This window comes from Mobula birostris, chromosome 6 (assembly GCF_030028105.1).
Source record: "Mobula birostris isolate sMobBir1 chromosome 6, sMobBir1.hap1, whole genome shotgun sequence".
Taxonomy (NCBI): Eukaryota; Metazoa; Chordata; class Chondrichthyes; order Myliobatiformes; family Myliobatidae; genus Mobula; species Mobula birostris.
Genome location: NC_092375.1, coordinates 79,293,336 through 79,313,063, shown reverse-complemented (window position 1 = coordinate 79,313,063; position 19,728 = coordinate 79,293,336). Strand labels below are relative to the sequence as shown.

At 42.4% G+C, this 19,728-nt stretch overlaps 1 protein-coding gene across 3 annotated transcripts in view; it reads right to left on the bottom strand.

Annotated features, from left to right (window-relative positions):
* Positions 1-19,728, bottom strand: part of reps2 (RALBP1 associated Eps domain containing 2) — a 241,838-nt gene that overhangs the window by 17,531 nt on the left and 204,579 nt on the right. Inside the window, exons 14-16 of one of the 3 annotated variants that reach the window (XM_072260704.1) lie at positions 19,195-19,256; positions 11,349-11,453; positions 5,648-6,422 (exon numbers count right to left, since the gene is read on the bottom strand). In XM_072260704.1, coding sequence (XP_072116805.1) covers positions 6,291-6,422; positions 11,349-11,453; positions 19,195-19,256 — 299 coding nt within the window. In that variant the 3' untranslated portion in view covers positions 5,648-6,290. Of the gene's footprint in view, positions 1-5,647; positions 6,423-9,351; positions 9,767-11,348; positions 11,454-19,194; positions 19,257-19,728 lie in introns of those variants that run through there. The other 2 variants (XM_072260705.1, XM_072260703.1) reach the window with 2 other exon arrangements.

Below are 19,728 nucleotides of genomic sequence, written 5' to 3'. Positions count from 1 at the left end.
GTGCTGAACGGATTGGGTTAGCAGGAAGAATTTGTGCCCAGCTGTCAGGAACATTCCTCTGCCTTTCTTGCTGCTCTCCAATTTCCTCTATGTGGGCTTAACACCTCACCTGAATGACGAGACATTTCTTGACCAGCGCTCTGTCAAAGTTACAATTCAGTATCAACCTAGATTTTGGACTGTGACTAGTGATGAGACCAGTAACCAAAGGAAATATTAGCCCTACAACTCCTATATATGGCATCCACACCAGGTGGCCTCAAGGCTCATAGCAAAGCATTCCTCCTTTTCAGCCCTCGACTTTGATGAGCTAATTTGCTTTCCTAGTTCTCCTACATCTTGGACAGAGAGGATGGGCAGGTGACACACTGCTTGGCCACCATTATTATTTCTTCAATGTCCCTAATGCATCTACCTGTACCATCACCCCTGGCACTGTATTCCACTCTGTGTAAAAAAAAAATTCTTCTGGCATCTCCCCTTTGTGTGGCGCATGGCCAAGTGGTTAGGACATTGGACTAGCGATCTGAAGGTCGTGGGTTCGAGCCTTGGAATGGGCAGCGTGTATGTCCTTGAGCAAGGCACTTCAGCACACAATGCTCCAGTCTACCCAGTTGAGAATAGGTACCGGCAAAAATGCTGGGGGTTAACCTCGCGATAGACTGGCGTCCTATCCGGGGGGGGGGGGGCAGGGAGTCTCGTACTCTCAGTCGCTTCACGCCACAGAAACCGGCATAAGCACCGGCTTGATGGGCCACAAAGCTCGTGACAGACTTTAATCTTTAATCTCACCTTTACTTTTCTCCAATCATCTTAAAAGTATGCCCTCTTGTATTGATCTGCTCTGAGGAAAAAAAAGGTGCTGGCTGTCCACTCTATTAATACCTCTTATCTTATACATCTCTGTCAAGTCACCTCTCATCCTCCTACGCTCTAAAGAGAAAAAACCCTAGCGAGCACAATCTTTCCCCATAAGATATATTCTCTATTTCAGGCAGTATCATGGTAAATCCTGTCTGCACTCTCTCTGAAGCGTTCACATCCTTCCTATCATGAGGCAACCAGAACTGAACACAACACTCGAGTGGTTTTATATAAATACCAAAAGACCAGGGAGAAAGTTAGGATCTAAATCTGGCACTAAACTCCATAAACTGTCCCCTCAATTTCAAGCTCCATTGACACTCCTGAATGTTTTTAAAATCTGGTTCTGAACTCCACAAGCAATGGTCTCAGCGATTCCAAGCTCTGCAGAAAGTCCCGACAGGCCCAACTAGCTTTTTAAATCTGGCACTAAGATCCACAAGTAACTGTAGTCATGATCTCAAGATCCCCAGAAAGTCCTGACAGGCCCCACTCACTCTTTAAATCCGATGCTAAACTCTACAAGCAACTGTCCTTGCAATCTCAAGCTCTGCAGAATGTTTTGACAGGTCCTGCTTGTAGTAACAGGTCCTTTAGTGATCGCCCTTCTCAGTGATGCAAAACTTATGTGCTTTTACTCAGAGTACCATACTCATTTCTGTAACAAATGACTAATAAAAACCACATAACTGCTAAAATCCACATCTTTCAGAGTCTTCTTCTCGGACAGCTGGTACTTCATGAGAAAATAAAACTGACTTATTCACTTCTAAGTAATAGTCTTCTTGTTTTGAAGTGGTGAATCACGTTTCCTTTTCCTTCAACTTCCTCTCTGTAGTTAATACAACAGTCATGTTTCAATAAATAACATAACAAGCTATTAATAATATTAATAGCTTGTCCCCAGGGATTTAAACTACAAGATTAGTGTAGAGATTTCAGGGTGGCTTCCCTTGCAGCAAAAAGTTTGAGAGGAAATTTGATAAAGGTGTAGGACATTGTGATGGGTTTCGACAAGGCAGGTAAGGGAGAACCATTCCCATTGGTGGATGGTTCATAGGAGGTCCATTGAATAAAAAAAATCTTAAAGAACATACGTGTGAAAGAAAACGTTTTTTTCCCTCTAGTTAAATGAAAATTTAATTAATCAAGGTTTTCAAGAATAAACCAAAGAATTCTCATTCCTTTGGTAGCATTGTACACACAGATTCCTGGATTTGTTTTAGGATGTAGGGACAATGCTAATGCAGGAAAGTAATGCACAAGTTGTCCTCTCCTGCACAAGAACACGGTAGTGTAGTGGTTAGCACCACAGTGGCACAGTTAGCACAATGTTTTGCAGTACAGATAACCCGGGTTCAATTGCGTGGGTTCTCTCCAGGTACTCTAGTTTCCTCCCACAGCCCAAAGATGTATCAGTTGGGAGATTAATTGGTCATTGCAAATTGGCCCCTGATTAGGCTAGGATTAAATTGGGGGAATTGGTGAGTGGTGTTGCTCGAAGCGCTGGGAGTTTGTATTCTGCGCTGTATCTCAATAAATGAATGAATGAATAAATAAATAAATAAACACAAGAAAACAGGAGAAGGGTCATTCCATATGATCATTACTGATCAGTGCCAGGGCTCAACCTCTACTTTGTGGCAGATTGACATACTCCTCAATCCCTGATCTTTCAAACATTTATCTACCTGCTCCTTAAATATTTTCAATGATCTAGCCTCCTCTAACCTCCTGGGTGCAGAATTTCAGAGATTCAGTATCCTCTGCAGCTTAGTTTTAAATGACCTCCTCCTCATCCTGTGATTATGTCTGAGGCTCGGTGGGTGGCTGCACCTCAACATCCATGCTGTCATGGCCCCTTTGGATCTTATATATTTCTAAACTATCGAATACGGTTCCAATTTGGCTTCATTAACCGGCTCTGACAGGGCAATCCTCGCGCCCTAGGAATTAGACTAGTGGATCTCTGGGAGTGGCAGTATAGTGTAGCAATTAACGTAATGTTATTACGGTGCCAGCAATCGAGGTTCAATTCTGCTGCTGTCTGTAAGGAGTTTGCACGTTCTCCCTGTGACCTCATGTGTTTTCTCTGGGTGCTCCGCTTTCCTTCCACATTCCAAAAATGTACGGGCAAGTAAGTTAATTGGCCACATGGGTGGCGTGGACATGTAGGCTGGAAGTGTCTGTTACTATGCTATAAGTCTCTAAGTCTACAGCTAAAATCCTTCAGATCGCCTCCTACACCAGTGTATATTTTCTTAAATAAGGGGATCAAAACTGCGCCTCATCAACATCCAGTGTAATTGTAACAATACTTTCCCATTCCTGCATCCCAACTTCTTTACAATAAAGGCCAGTATGCCTTCTTAGATACTTGGTGTATGTGCCTGATAGCTTTTCTCATGATACATGCACCAGACACCCGTACTTCATTCATTAGCGATTTAGTAGAAATGGGAAAATATTGTTACAATTTAGATGTTAGTATGTTGTTAGATCTGAAGATCATGTTATCCAGAAATCAAGAATGAGGTAGAAATCTTATGGTTACAGCCATTTTATAAGGTGTTCATCGTAGTACATACAGGTCAGACAGGGTCAGCCTGTACCAGCAAGCAAGGCAAATGGAGAAGTAACAAAGGAACTTGAAAATATATTTTCCCTGCAGCAGCACAAATGGAGAGATGGGCTCTGTTTCTTGGAGGACACAATTACAAGATCAAATTCAGGAGGACGATTAATCATGGAAATGCTGATGGATTGTTCTGTTTACCCTTGAAAAAGGAACTACCTGAAAAATTTACAAAAATTTCTTCATGACGTATTCTCCCTAATGCAAATTAAAAGTCTCCCTTTAACGGCAGAGATTATCCAAAGGGAAACCAGAAAAGACCCCATACTGTCTCAGTTTTACATGGTCGACCAAAATGACCGGAATGAGCAGCAGAATTCCCAGTTCCCCAAATTTTACCAGCATTGGGATGAATTCTTATGCGGGATTGAGAGTCGTACCATCCAAGCTGAGAGCTAAAGTGTTGGAGGAACTACAAGCTGGTCATCTAGGCATGGTCAAAATGGAAGCATTGGCTCAAAGGTTTGTCTGGTGGCCTGGGATATATCAGCAGATCGAGCAGCTTGCCTTGTACTGTTCGGGATGTCAACACGTCGAGAAGATCGGTGTCCAGACCTGTCAACCACTTCCTGCAGTCCGAGGACCAACTCCTACAACCACCACGGGGGAGGCCCCAGAACCTGAGAGTGTTTCACAACCACAAGTCTCACCTGCTAAGCAGAGTGACCCCCCCCCCCCACCCCGCCCCCGGGTCAGGAAGGATGTTATCCAACAAGCGTAAGAAATCCTCCACAGCAATTCTTTAAGTCTGAATGGGACAATTAAAAAATTTTTATGCTGTGGATATCTATATAGTAGTTGTATTATAAGTAGATCTATCCCTGGTTTCTGTGCTTTTCTAATCCAACAATATCTTTTGAGTCTTTCTACCATAGTGCATGATCTCGCACTCTCCTACATTAAACTCCATTTGCCAAGTTTTCACCCACTCTCTCAATCTATTGCAGAGTCCAAATATGCTCCTGACATCATCTCCTCCCACCTGCTTTCATGTCATCAACAAACCTGGATACCTTACATCCTATTCCCTCCTCCAGACCATTAACATACAGAGCAAATAAACAGTAATCTAAACCAACACAATCCAAATGCAAACATTCCCTTACACCGTTTGCTCAGTCGGTTTCATGGATGTACAGGAAAGGGACTGAATTATCTTTAGACAGAGCACCATCTTGGAAAAAGTAAGACAATTTTGCAACCTCAGATTACTCTTCAAATCTTCTTTAAGTCTTGGTGATGATATTGGCACTTGAGAGACAATAAATTGCAGTGATATGTGAAAATGTTTGGGGAATCAGATAGCTTTATTAGTAGTAGGCATGGACTCAATGGGTTGAATTATCTTGTTTTATGCATGTTTAATTCTATGAATTCTACTTAAAATCACATTTGTCTTTGAATTTTCTTGATTCTAAGTACACCACCTGGTGGTAAAACTTGACATGGCAAATCACTTCTACAAATACACTATCATTAATTCTGCCCTGTTAAGTACCCTGAACTATCATAAAACTCATTTCCATTCTTCAAAGCAAGACACCTGTCTTCTCTCAGGTCAGCTGATGTGGCTGCTCAATTGACTAAAGAGCTGGTTTATTCACATTGTTGTTTTGGATCTAATTGATCAATATATCACTCCAAATCAGGTATTTCCACACATTCCTGTATCTGAATGAAAACTTAGGATAATGATGGAACATGGTTTATAACACTGATGGCCTTATTTAACTGTCCTTAATGTCATTACACTTAAGGCTGGACCAGATCCTTTTCTTTCTGATGTTGTTTCTGCAGGTGACATGATGTGGTTATTTTTATTAATTATTTTTATTCATTCCAAGTGTTAATTTGTTGGGATCTATGTATTACAGGCAAGGGCAGCATGCATTCTAATCTCTATGTGATGGAGGCAACTCATAGCTTCCTCGGCATTTCAAGAGTCAACCATACAGGAAGTGTCTGCACTTCTATGGGCCACAGTGGGGAAGGGCAGCAGATCTCATCCCCTGAAGGATATTACTGAACCAGATGCATTTTTACAGCCATCTGGAGGTTTATATGGCAAATCATTATAATAACTAATTGTTGCTATTTATCCAAATTCTAGATTATCAATGAAGAAAATTCCACAGTTGTATGGTCAGATATGAACTTTAATCTTTGGTTTAAAATACAGGCCTCTGGATTTCTGTCCAGGTAACACAGCTACAGCACCTTCATGTATCCATTCTTGTAGCTCAGACTGATTAAATTAAATTGGTACAGAAATAGTTTTTTGGACAATATTCATATTCATGGCAACTTAAAAAAACACCAGAAACCGATGATACAAACTTGATATGTTCCTTTTCACATTTAATTTACTGCTTTAATTTAATCTGCAGAATCACATTCTTCATGTTGTCACTTCCCAGTTTAACAGCACAAACTCTCATTCCTTCAGTAACATCACACATAAATCACTCATGACCTTTGCTTTTTAGGATCAATGTTGAAGTAGGAACAAACCTACTGCCCATTACACCACTGGAATTTAGGGCAGCAAAGAGGTTCCTCCATCTCTGGAGGTGTTCAGGGCTTCCTTCACAGTGCTAGTAGCTTCCTCTCGGTTTTCACTACTGTCAGCCATGCAATTCTGGGTGGAGACTCAGGGATACCGTCACACTCAGTTGCAGAAGGATTCTTCATTACTGTTTCCATAATAGTTTTGTTTAACCAGTTAGGGTTGTAGCCCCAAGCTGAACCTCCCCAAACCTGGAGGACTGATGGACCACTCTTCATCTGGCCTCTATCCTTTGACCTGGTTGGCATGGGTGACCCTACCAAGAGCCAAAACATAAACCCTGACTCCAGCCACCATGGCTCTCCGGGTCATTGAGGCACACAAGCCTCCAAACCCAATGACAAGGTTGTGGTCCTCCTGGAGGGTTAAAGTAGGAAGGTGACATATAAATCTCATTCTTCTGCAATTAAAACTAAACAAGTTCTAAATGCAAAAAAAAACTCTATAGTACATTGTTTGCCCTGGTGAAAGAGGGATTAAGTTTTTTTAGACCAGATCTTCCTTAATAAAACAAATCTTAAAGCAAAAGTGACACTACTTCACACATTGAGTTTTCACTTGAAGTCTCTTTATGTCTGTTTTGAGTCCCTTCATCTTCGTTCAAAGATCAGGTTGTGAGCAAAATCAAAGCTAATGTTCCCATTTGTCACCACCACATTAACTAACGAAACATTCATATTATTGCCTAGATAAGTGGAGTTTAGCAATGGAGGGAGATTGAATATGTTGGGTTTATTTTTACTGGAACAAAAGATACTGAAGGATGATCTGATAGACGTTTGCAAGGTTATGGGAGGACTAATTAAGGCAGATAGTTACAATCTTTTTCCAAATCTAAAACACGAAGTTCACCACGCAGCCAATCAGCAGCGAGATTTCCTCCCCACATCACAATTGGGTTTCCGTAATGATGACCAACCAGCTGGTTGGTAAGTATATAAACAGCAAGCATTCAGTGGACACACCACAATTAACAGTGCACTGATGATGTCTCCTTGTATGGTGATGGAACATTTGCAAGTAAATTGCCAAGACCGGAGAATAACCCAACCCAACCATGTTTACTATTAATTGCAGAAGACTGAGATTTGTGTGTCACCTTTCTACTTTAACATTGTTCCTACATCCTAAAACAAACAGTTAGGAGTGTGTATATGCTGCTGAAAGAATGTGTGTCCATGATGTTAACCTGGGATGTGCAAATATGAAGAATATGCTTCTGCTGATCAAAGTAAATCAGTAGTAAATGTGAAATTGGTTTTATATACCAAGTTTGTAGCATTCAGTTTAAAAAGTAAATCAAACCCCCCCAGAAAACTAATCCCTCCTGCCTACAGAATGTCCATATCCCTCCATCTTCCTCATATTCATGTGCCTATTTCTTAAAAGCCTCTAATGTATTTGCCTCTACCACCATAACAGGCAGCACATTCCAGGCATCCACTACTTTCTGAGTAAAAACTTACCCCTCACATCTGCCTTGAATCCATGCCCCCTCACCTTCAATGCAAGCCCTCGGGTATTAGACATTTCAACCCTGGGAAGAAGAAACTCCCTGTCTACTCTATCTATGCCTGTCATAATGTTATAAACCTCTATCAGATCTCTCCCCAGCTTTTAACACTCCAAACACACCAACCCAAGTTTGCCCCAATGTCCATGACAGCACATGCCCTCTAAACCAGGCAGAATCCTGGTAAACCTGTTCTGCACCCTCCCTAAAGCCTCAACGTCCTTCCTATAGAGGAACAATCAGAACTGCACACAACACTCCAGATACGGCCTAACTAGAGTTGCAACACAACCTCCTGACTTTTGAACTCTACGCCTTGACTAATGAAAGAAAGCATTTCATAAGCCTTCTTAATCACCTTATCGACCTGTGTAGCCACTTTCATGGAGTTACGAACTTGGTCCCCAAGATCTCTCTGTACTTTGATAATAAATTTACTTTGAAATTTATGGTAATTTATTTTATACAGAGTGGGGTTGTCGCAGGAGGTGGTGAAATCAGACACAATTATTTATGCAAGTACAACATAGATTGACATGGTCCTAATGTGGGAAAATGGGATTAGTGTAGATGGGCAAAAAGATCAGCACGGACACGGTGGGCCAGAATTGGGTGCTCGGATGTATACTGCTAAGACTCTATCGAAGAAATGCTGCCTTGCTTCATAATGTTTACTGAATGTTGAGCGCCTCTCAGCACTAGCAGGGATTGGTATTGTCCATTATAATGCCAAATTAAGTAGACTGGTTCCAGATCTAAGCCTCAGATTTCATCCCCTTAAAACAAAGGAGGATTATCAAGTGGAAAACAATGAACTGTTAAAGCAGAGCAGAAACACTCAGCCTCTGTTTGATTTGAGTTAAGGCAGCAATTATCGTTACTGGAAGAGAAATGGAAAGCTACTCAGGTGATCCAGTTTTCTTTAAAAAAAATCACCCAATGCAACATGAGAGCAAGAATCAGGGCTTATGATGCCCTTGTAGTTGAAGAGCCAGCCAGAGCATCCTGCTTGGATTTGTGCAGGAAGAACCATTTATTATTCAAATTGAATAATGAATAGAGAGAGCTGGAAGTTGTCATTCTTCTGCTGCTGTCCTGCTTTCATTTTAATGTTGCATTAAATCTGGTGCTGCCTATCATGAGAAATTTGACAAATTGTTTGTTTGGCTTTCTCAAACTCTGACACCAGCACCATCTGCACATTCTCCTACAAGTTGCACACTTTAATAATTGGAAAGGTAATGCCATTCTGCAGCTAACCATGGCTAGGAACTGCCAGCTTTGTCTATAGCTCTCAGCTCCCAAAGAAATGAATGCAAAAGGTAGTGAGCAGTATTCAGAAGTGGCTCAGAGCACCTATGGAACAACCGAAGGTACAGAGGCCACAGAGCATTCTATCCCTCATGCCTGCTGCTCTATTCACCAAGAATATGGCTGATCTTTAATCGCCTCTGATCTGGGCTGACATTTACGTGCCGGGCGGCACCTAATTAATTAGCTTGTTTATTTCGGCTTTTTTCTTAAAAATGTGCTGGGTGCATTCCGGCTACCGCTGCACCTCTGCATGCTTCACGGCCCGGTATCGGTCCGTGGCCCTGAGGTTGGGGACCACTGGTGTAGTGTATATAGTGTATAGTGCACAGTGTATAGACTGCATAGTGTATGAAGGCACACACTCAACGATTCAGGAACGGCTTCTTATCCTGTGCCATCCGATTTCTGAATGGACGTTGAAACCATTAGAAGTTACTAAATCTCATGACATATGCCGGTGATATTAAACCTGATTCTGATTCTGTTCAGAGCAAGTATTCGGGGTCACATTAGTTCAGTTCAGTTCTGACACCTTCACTGGTGTGGTTATCAAACATATGTCACAAGGTCAGCACAATATCGCAGGCTGAAGGGCCTGTACTTTGCTGAAGGTTCTACATTCCATGTTCTAAAATATTTTAAAACAATGATAAAAAGCTAGGTCAAAGGAGTAGGTTTAAAGAGAGCCTTAAAGGAAGAGAGAGAGATGTTCAGGGAAGGAATACAAAGACTGAAACAAGGCATATGAAACTGATGTCAATAGTGGAGCTATTAAAACAATAGATGAACAGTCAAGTCGCAGAAATTGGTGCAGAAATTGATGAGGAATATTGAGCTGTCAGAGGGATAGGTCAGGACGAAGCCATGGAGGGATCTGAAAACAAGGTGAGAAATTTAAAAATCAGACACTGTTGGAGGCAGAACAAGCAGAAGAAAGCTGGAAATCAGCACACGCTATATGATAATTTACTTAAGAGTGCAAAAAAATTAATTACTCTGCCAAATAATGCACTGCAATTTTGGTGTCCTGGGATACAGGCTGGTTCATGCATGGATGGGCCAAGTAGTCATTCAACCTACCTACATGATGTAGATTAGGGCAGCAATCCTAAAATAACACATGCACCTCCATATGACTGGTTTAAGAGTGACATCGGTAGAAGACCCTCAGTGAAGACTGTCATGTGGAAGTGCAATGGGAAAGGCAGAAGAGGATGGAAAAATGTTACCAAGGTACTTACCGATTCTTTGAAACAAAATGATAGATGTTGGAAAGGTACAATAAAGGAAGTTGTTGCTGGAAGTACACAGCACTGCTTTGATTGGATATTTACCATAACTTGCTCAAATAGGCATAGATACGTCAAATTCATTCACAAATATCTCCAGCTCCTAATTTCATCAGAACTCCAACTGAAATGTCATCCTACATATTTCAGATTCATGCAGATAATTTAATGATATTCATTTTTTTTCCTCAAAACCGTTCTTGTTGGGATCTGGGATCCATATTTAATGCAACATGTCAGTACATTCATGCTCTTGGCCTCTCCCCTGAGCAGCAGCAACAACTTCTGCCTCAACCCTATCCTGGCCTATTCTTTCACTTTATATTTTGCTGTCTCCAGTGCTTTGATTGAAAGACTTTATTTTTCTTGTGTCTCTGAATAGCTAGTATTTGGAACATTTCCTGTTTCATTGGCATCTCTTGCAAATATGCTGTGAAGTGTATTTACTAATTAAGTTTGACTGAATTAACTTCAATTGATCTTGCGGCATTGAGAAAATGCTGGTACTTCCGAAAACCCCATTCAATCATTACTGCATTATTAACTCTAAAGGATTTTCCGTAACATGAGCAAATTATTTAGTCTGAAGTCATTGAAATTTGAGACTGATTTACTATGCGACTGAATTCCCTCCAAAGAGCTACAAGAAAATCTGAACTTCTTCCCGTCCAGCTGGAAAGGAAGAAAGGTATAATTTTTCTGTCTTTTTGTGCTGTCTTTCCTATCCTCAGCTAAAATACATCATGGCAATAAGAAAATTTATAGTGATGTCACTGTGGTATCAGATAAACTGATCTGATGATGTTGGTTGCAGAATAGCTGTTGGGTAGAGCAACAAAAGGAAAGCCTGTTTTGCTATAAATGATGCAAAGGATTCTCTAATGTCCACCAATGACAGCAGATGGAACCTTAATTTAATATTTTACTCTAATCGCCCTGAGCGCCACCAAAAAGTATTGAACTACTCAAATCTTCTGCACCTATCTTAAACTTCTGAAGTCATTGAGCAGAAGAATATTATTTCAGTTTTTACTTGGCAGCATCAGGCTAACATTACATTAATACTCCACTCTTCTGTCATTAGCTCTCCCCCTCCCTTTTCATTGTCCTGAGATGGATTATACACCTCCAGAAGTAATTGTAATTTAGCAGATTTAATTGGTTTACCTGCTCACTGAACTTGCTGAAATCTGCAAAATTCGGCTGCTGGATCTTCTCTTGTGGTTTGGTAGACAGGTTATTGATGTCTGTCTTAGCAGGAAAAGGAGCAATCTACAAAAGAGGGAAAAGGCAAATTTTCAAATTGCAATTAACAATCTACCTCATTAACAAAGTCAAAATTTTTTTCACCCTTCCCTCCCTTGGAAATGCTAACACTTTTGCTATGGGCAGAAATATTGCCTTCAATCAACTACTTCAACTTGTGATTTGGATCTGCTCCTACCAGCACAACAGGTCTCAGCAGATGCCATTTCATTGGCTCTTCACTCAACACTGGAACATCTGGAGGCAAAGATACATATACCAAAATGCTCTTTATTGACTACAGCTTGGCAATCAATACTATCATCCCTTCAAAACTAATCAGTTAGCTTCAAGAATTGGCCTCAATACCTCCATGTGTAATTGGATATTCAATTTCCTCACCTGCAGACCCCAGTCTGTTTGAATTGGCAACATTTCTTCCACAATCTCCATCAGCATGGGTGCATCTCAAGACTGCGTGCTTCACCCCGTTTTACTTGCTTCATATGCTTGACTGTGAGGCTAAGCACAGCTCCTGTGCCATATTTAAGTTTGCTGATGACACTACTGCAGCTGGCTAAATCAAAGCTGATGATGAATCAGCATACAAGAGACAGACTTAAAATTTACTAAGTGGTGCCACAACAACTTCTCACTCAATGCCAGCAAAAACAAGGAGCTGATTATTGAGCAACACACATAAAAGTTGCTGGTGAACGCAGCAGGCCAGGCAGCATCTATAGGAAGAGGTACAGTCAACATTTCGGGCTGAGACCCTTCGTCAGGACTAACTGAAAGAAGAGATAGTAAGAGATTTGAAAGTGGGAGAGGGAGGGGGAGATCCAAAATGATAGGAGAAGACAGGAGGGGGAGGGATGGAGCTAAGAGCTGGAAAATTGATTGGTAAAAGGGATATGAGAGGATCATGGGACAGGAGGCCTAGGGAGAAAGGGAGGGGGAGGGGGAGGGGGAGGGGGAGGGGGAGGGGGAAAGCCCAGAGGATGGGCAAGGAGTATAGCAAGAAGGACAGAGGGAGAAAAAGGAGAGAGAAATTTTTAAAAAAGTAATAAATAAATAAGGGATGGGGTACGAAGGGGAGGTGGGGCATTAATGGAAGTTAGAGAAGTCAATGTTCATGCCATCAGGTTGGAGGCAACCCAGACAGAATATAAGGTGTTGTTCCTCCAACCTGAGTGTGGCTTCACCTTGACAGTTGAGGAGGCCGTGGATAGACATATCAGAATGGGAATGGAATGTGGAATTAAAGTATGTGGCCACTGGGAGATCCTGCTTTCTCTGGGGCGGACAGAGCGTAGGTGTTCAGCAAAACAGTCTCCCAGCCTGCGTCAGGTCTTGCCAATATATAGAAGGCTGCATTGTCTCCCCCTCCCCCTTTCAAATCTCTTATTATCTCTTCTTTCAGTTAGTCCTGAGGAAGGGTCTCGGCCCGAAACGTCAACTGTACCTCTTCCTAGAGATGCTGCCTGTCCTGCTGTGTTCACCAGCAGCTTTTATGCGTGTTGCTTGAAATTCCAGCATCTGCAGAATTCCTCATATGAGCTCATTATTGACTTCAGGAGGAGGAAACCGGAGGTCCATGAGCCAGAGGTGGAGATGGTCAACAACTTTAAATTCCTTGGTGTTATCATTTCAGAGGATCTGTTTGGGTCCAGTATGTAAGTGCAGTTAAGAAGAAAGCATGGCAGTGCCTCTACTTCCTTAGAACTTTGTGAAGATTCAACATGGTATCTAAAACTTTGACAAACTTCTATAGATGTGTGGTGGAAAGTATATTGATTGGCTGCATCACAGCCTGGTATGGAAACATCAATGCCCTTGAATGGAAACTCCTGCAAAAAGTAATGGTTACAGCCCAGTCCATTATGGGTAATAAAACCCTCCCCGTATTGAGTACATCTACTGCAAATGCTGTCACAGGAACACAGCATCCATCATCAAGGACCCCATCTTCCCAGGTCGCGGTCTCTCCTCACTGCTGCCATCAGGAAGGTGGTACGGGAGCCTCAGGACCCACATAACCAGATTCAGGAACAGTTATTATCGCTCAATCATCAGGATCTTGAACTAAAGGGGATAACTTCACTCCGAATCAGAATTAATATCACTGGCATATGTTGTGAAGTTTGGTAACTCTACGGCAACAGTACAGTGCAATACATGATAAATATGGGGAAAAACTGAATCAGAGTGAATATATGTGTGTATATTAAATAGTTAAATTAAGGAGTGCAAAAACAGAAATTTATAAAGGGTGGTGAGATAGTGTTCGTGGGTTTAATATCCATTTAGGAATTGGATGGCAGAGGGGAAGAAGCTGTTCCTGATTGCTGAGAGTGCGCCTTTAGGTTTCTGTTCCTCCTTCCTGATGGACTTACCGCAATTTATTCATTTATTTTTCTACATTTATTATGTATTGCATTGTACTGCCGTCACAAAGTTAACAAATTTCATGATATATGCTCGTGATATTAAACCTGATTCAGAGTGAAGTTATCCCCTTTGGTTCAAAAGCCTCATGGTTGAGGGATAATAACTGTTCCTGAATCTGGTTATGTGGGTCCGGAGGCTCCTGTACGACCTTCCTGATGGCAGCAGTGAGGAGAGAGCATGACCTGGGAGGTTGGGGTCCTTGATGATGGGCACTGTGTTCCTGCGACAGCACTTGCTTCATTCAGGGACTCATCTTCAAGCCCAGATGAGTATGACACAGCTGTCACCGACTTCATTAAAACCTGTGTGGGTAAGTGTGTGCCGATGAAAACCTACTGTACATTCCCAAACCAAAAGCCGTGGATGAACCAGAAAGTTTGTAGTCTGCTGAGGGCTAGATCTATGGCTTTTAAGTATGGCGATCCAGGTCTGTGTAAGAAAACCAGGTATGACTTGCGCTGGGCTATTTCAAGAGCCAAGAAACAATTCTAGGAGAGATTAGAGGTGACAGTGGATGCACGTCAACTCTGGCAGGGTTTGCAGGCCATTACTCCTTACAAAACAAAATCCAACATTATGAATGGCAGTGATGCTTCACTACCCGACGAGCTCAATGCCTTTTATGCCCGCCCTGAAAGGGAGAATAAAATTACAGCTATGGGGATCCTTGCAGCATCCGATGATGTGATCTCTGTCGCTGAGGCCAGTGATAGGGTGTCTTTCAAGAGGGTGAACCCTGGCAAGGTGGCAGGGCAGGGCCCAACGGAGCACCTGGTAAGGCTCTGAAGGCCTGTGCCAACCAGCTGGTAGTGGTGTTCAAAGGCATTTTCAATCTCTCACTGCCACAGCTGCAAGTTCCCAGCTGCTTCAAATGGGGCAACGATTATACCAGTGCCCAAGAAGAGCAGCGTGAGCTGCCGCAATGACTATCATCCCAGTAGTAGCACTCACATCTACAGTGATGAAATGCTTTGAGAGGTTGGTCATGGCCAGAATCAGCACCTGTCTCAGGAAGGACCTGGATCCACTGCAATTTGCCTATTACCACAACTGGTCTACAGCAGACACGATCACAGTGGCTCTCCACGCAGCCTTGGATCACCTGGACAATGCAAATAACCCATGTCAGGATACTGCTTACTGACTACAGCTCAGCACTTAACACCATCACTCCTACAGTCCTGATCGAAAAGCTACAGAACCTGGGCCTCTGTATCTCCCTCTGCAACTGGATCCTCGACTTCCTAACCACAAATCCATAATCTGCAGGGATTGGAAATAATATCTCCACTTCGCTGGCAATCAACACTGGCACACCACAGGGATGTGTGCTTAGCCTACTGCTCTACTCTCTCTGCACCCATGCCTGTGTGACTAGGCATAGCTCAAATGTCATCCATAAATTTGCTGATGATACATTGTTGACAGAATTTCAGATGGTGACGAAAGGGTGTACAGGAGTGAGATATATCAGTTAGATGAGTGGTGTCACACAATTTGTTGTTGTTTGCACATCTGCTGTTTTCCATCCAGTTGGATGTGGTCTTTTATTGTTTCTATTATGTTTCTTGGATTTAGAGTATGCCCACAAGGAAATGAATCTGGTCACGTATTCAAAGTTCAAAGTAAATTTTAATATCGGGGTACATTTATGCCAACACATACAACCCTGAGGTTCTTCTTTCTGCGGGTATACTCAGTAAATCTATAGAATAGTAACTATAACAGGATCAATGAAAGATCAAGTAGAGAGCATAGAAGACAACAGCTGTGTGACTGCAAATATAAATAAATAGCAATAAATAACAAGAGCATGAAATAACAAGATAAAAAGTCCTTAAAGCGCGACTATCGGTTGTGGGAACATCTCAATAGATGAGTGCAGTTATCCTCCTTTGTTCAAGAGCCTGATGGTTGAGGGGTAGTAACTGTTATTGAACCCAGTGATGCGAGTCCTAAGGCTCTTGCACCTTCTGTCTGATGGCAGCAACAAGAAAAGTGACGAGGACCTTTGATGATAGATGCTGCGATAGCATTTCATGTAGATGTGCTGAATGGTTGGGAGAGCTTTACCCATGATGTACTGGGCTGATTCCACCACCTTTGTAGGATCTTCCATTCAAAGGCATTGGTGTTCCCATACCAGGCCGTAATGCAGCCAGAAAATACACTCTCCACCAAACATTTATAGAAATTTGTCAAGGTTTTTCTGTCGTGCTTTCTTTGCAATTACATTTATATGATAGGTCCAGGCCAGGTCCTCTGAGATACTGACACCCAGGAATTTAAAGTTACTGACCCTCTCCACCTCTGATCCTCCGATGAGGACTGGCTCATGGACCTCTGGTTTCCCTCTCCTGAAATCAACCATCAGATCCTTGGTGTTGCTGACAATGAGTGAGAGGTTGTTCTTCTGGCAGTCCTCAGCCAAAATTTCAATCTCACTTCTGTATGCTGATACATACTTAGATAATAAATTTACTTTGAACTATCTGGTCATTTATCATGATGCGAAGGAACAAACCATTTTGCCTGGCTATCTGACTGTGCTGCACACCTATACTTAACGACTACAGAGACACAAATCCAACAGGGGTGGCTGGACACCAGCTAGTGTAGGAAATTTGCCTGATTCCAACTTGCATTCCTTAGCGTGATCAAGCCTAATTACAAAGTATTGCTACTTTGTTGGAACAGTAACTGAAAATCAAAGAAAGGGAGATTCTGGAAAACTGAAACTAAAATTAAACAGAAAACTCAGGAAACATTCAACAGGCCAGATAATATGTGTGGAAATAGAAAGATATCCAAACTTTCAGGTCAACAGGCTTCCTATTGCCCATCTGATAAAGTGTTTTTGGCCTAAGACATGCGTCTCTTTCTGCAGTTGCTGTCTGGTTAGAGTTTGTTTTTGCTGGCTACTGAGAGACAGTGGCACTGCCCATTTCAACTTTCTTGTTTTGCTTCAAAAGGCTTTCTATGAGTGACACCACTGGAATCTCCTCATGAGCTTTTCAGAGCTTGAACTGTGCTGTGCATTCTAAGTGTGATACAGAGGAAGGAGGAGGGTTCACAGGTGCAGAGATAATCTAAAACAAGCTGTCAATTGAAGAGTCAAACAGAAAACTAACAAACCCTAACAAATCAGGTATGGTAGCAGGAAGTGGTGGGACACGATAGGGAAGTGAAAAATAGTTGAGAGATGCAGTTTGCCACTGACATTTAATATGGAATTGGTAAATATCTCACAACCAGCCTTGCACCTGCTCACCCAATGAAATGAATACCATAGAAAAATGACAAATGAGAGAAAGCTCTAAAAAAGAATACACACCTGCTCCAAACAATCTTATATCATTTCAAAGCTCCTGAGCTGCTAAAACACTTTTTGCAGCTGCTAAAAAAAAGTAGGGGGAGGAGATTTAAAGAAAATCAAATGTTTCTATCACAGTTAGGGATGTGATTTTTGAAACATCTTGTAATAGATCATGTAATCATACAGAATAGCTCAGGCCCTTCGGCCCACAATATTGTGCTGACCTTTTAACCTGCCTCAAGATCAATCAAACTCTTCCCTGCTAAATAGCCCTCCAGTTTTCTTTCATCCTTTGCCAATCTAAGAATCTCTCAGATTCCTTAATGTACTGTATCTACCTCCACCATCTCACCTGGCAGTGCTATCCAAGCACTGCGTAAAAAAAAAACTATCTCTGACATGCCCCTTATACTTTCTTCCAATCACCTTAAAATTATGCCCTCTCATATTAGCCATTTCAACCCTGGGAAAAAGGCAATGTCTGTCCATTCTATCTATGTCTCTTAACATCTTCTACACCTCTATCAAGTCATCTCTTATTCTCCAAAGAGAAAATCCCTAGCTTGCTCAGCTTCTCCTCGTAAGACATGCTTTCTAATCCAGGCAGTGTTCTTGTAAACCTTCTCTGCACCTTCTCTAAAGTTTCCACATCCTTCCTATAATGAGGTGTCAGGAACCGAACACAATTCTCCAAGTGTGGTCTAACCAGAGTTTCAGCAAGCTACGTTACCTCGTGGTTCTTGAACTCAATCCCCTGACTAATGAAGGCCAAAACACCATGCATCTTCTTAACTTGCCTATCAAATTGTGTGGCAAGTTTGGGGGAAATCGATAAATGTAGTCCCCAATATCCCGCTGTATGTCCACACTGCTAAGAATCCTGCCATTAACCCTGTATTCTGACTGCTAAATTTGACCTTCCAGTTTAAGATGACGCTACTGAAGTAGGGTCACATCTTACTGGTGGATATGGCACTTTTTATGTGGTGAATTATCAATGAAGAGGCGAGTGAAGGCAAGGCTGATTCGAGGGTCAAGGCATGCAGGCGCGATGCAAAGCTGGAGTGTGGCATGTTCGAGGAGAGTTGGTCGAGGCATGCTCTAGATGGAGTCAGAGTCGGAGATGGAGTTGGCATCGGAGACGGAATCGGAGTCAGAGTCGGAGTCGGAGATGGAATCGGAGTCGGAGATGGAGCAAGTGAACCAGAGAGGAGTCGGAGCAGAGGAGTTTCAGAGCTGATCTCCCTCAACTGGGAGCAAGGTTAGATTGAACTAAGTGTCAAGTGGACAGGCTGGAACATGCCAGCAGAGTCCAGGCTCTGAGCACATCACTGCCGTGGGGCCCGAAACCTAGTGCGGGAAAACGACCCGGTGTTTGGACAATTTAAATGCTAGACTGAAAAGGCAGAGTTTCCGGCCTGGAGGCGAGGGTCGGGCAAACTTACTAACACCCTTCTACTTCCTCATCCAAGTCATTTATAAAAATGACAAAGAGAAGGGGTCCCTGTGGAACACCACTGGTCACCAACCTCCAGGCGGAATACTCTCCATCTACTATCACCCTCTGTTTCTGTGGTCAAGCCAATTCCGAATCTACACAGCCAAGTTTCCTGGATCCCATGCCTCTTGATTTACTGAATGAGGCTACCATAAACTCATAAAAGAATCCATCCACTTATTTTTCCCCAGTATTTCCCATTCATTTTAATGTGGCTTGGCAGGTACGATGAGGTGCAGTCCCAACAACCAAGTCTACCAAGTTGAGAGCTGAGAAGTCAATAGATCTTGTTTTGTCCTGATGTACTGAAGGAGGCGTCCATCAGTGTACACAAGGCAGCTGGCAGACCAGATGACCGGGTGGATGATGCTGCCATCAGCTTCGACCCGTCGTAGCGCTGGAAACAGGGACCTCCATGGAGAAATGCAGGAAGTCCTGGTATTGCGGAAAAGATTCCGGGCAATTACACAATACTCAAAGCTGCACTATAGACTGGGTCTTACCTTGGCAGTCGGAGGTCGTGGTGGGATAGCAGGGGGTGGCTGTAACCAATCCGATGTTACCACTAAAATTAAAAGAAATCATAAAATGCAAATAATAACACTAATCAATACATAAACAAGTAATTTTAAAACATGCAAAAACCACTGGGTTATTTAATACTCTATAAAAGTAATGCTGATACCACCTAAAGGCCCAGCCACTAACAATGCAACAAAGTCATAAAGGAGACAAAGGCTGCAAGTCCTGGATCAGCAAACAGTTGGCTGTAGAAACTCACTGGGTTGGCTGAGCAGCATCGGCTGAAGTGGGGGAGGAACAGTGATGGTTTCAGTCAAAACACTGCACCATTCCATTCACTGACAAGGACCATCTGCATGTGGAAGTCTCACCATGTACTCTTGATATTCAGCTTCGTCATCACTGCAATTCCTCACGTAAACTTCTTGGAGATGACCTTTGAGTGGGATTTACTGTTTGCCTTCTCTTCACTGTTGCTGGGTCAAAACCCTGGAACTCTCCCCTGTCAGCATTGT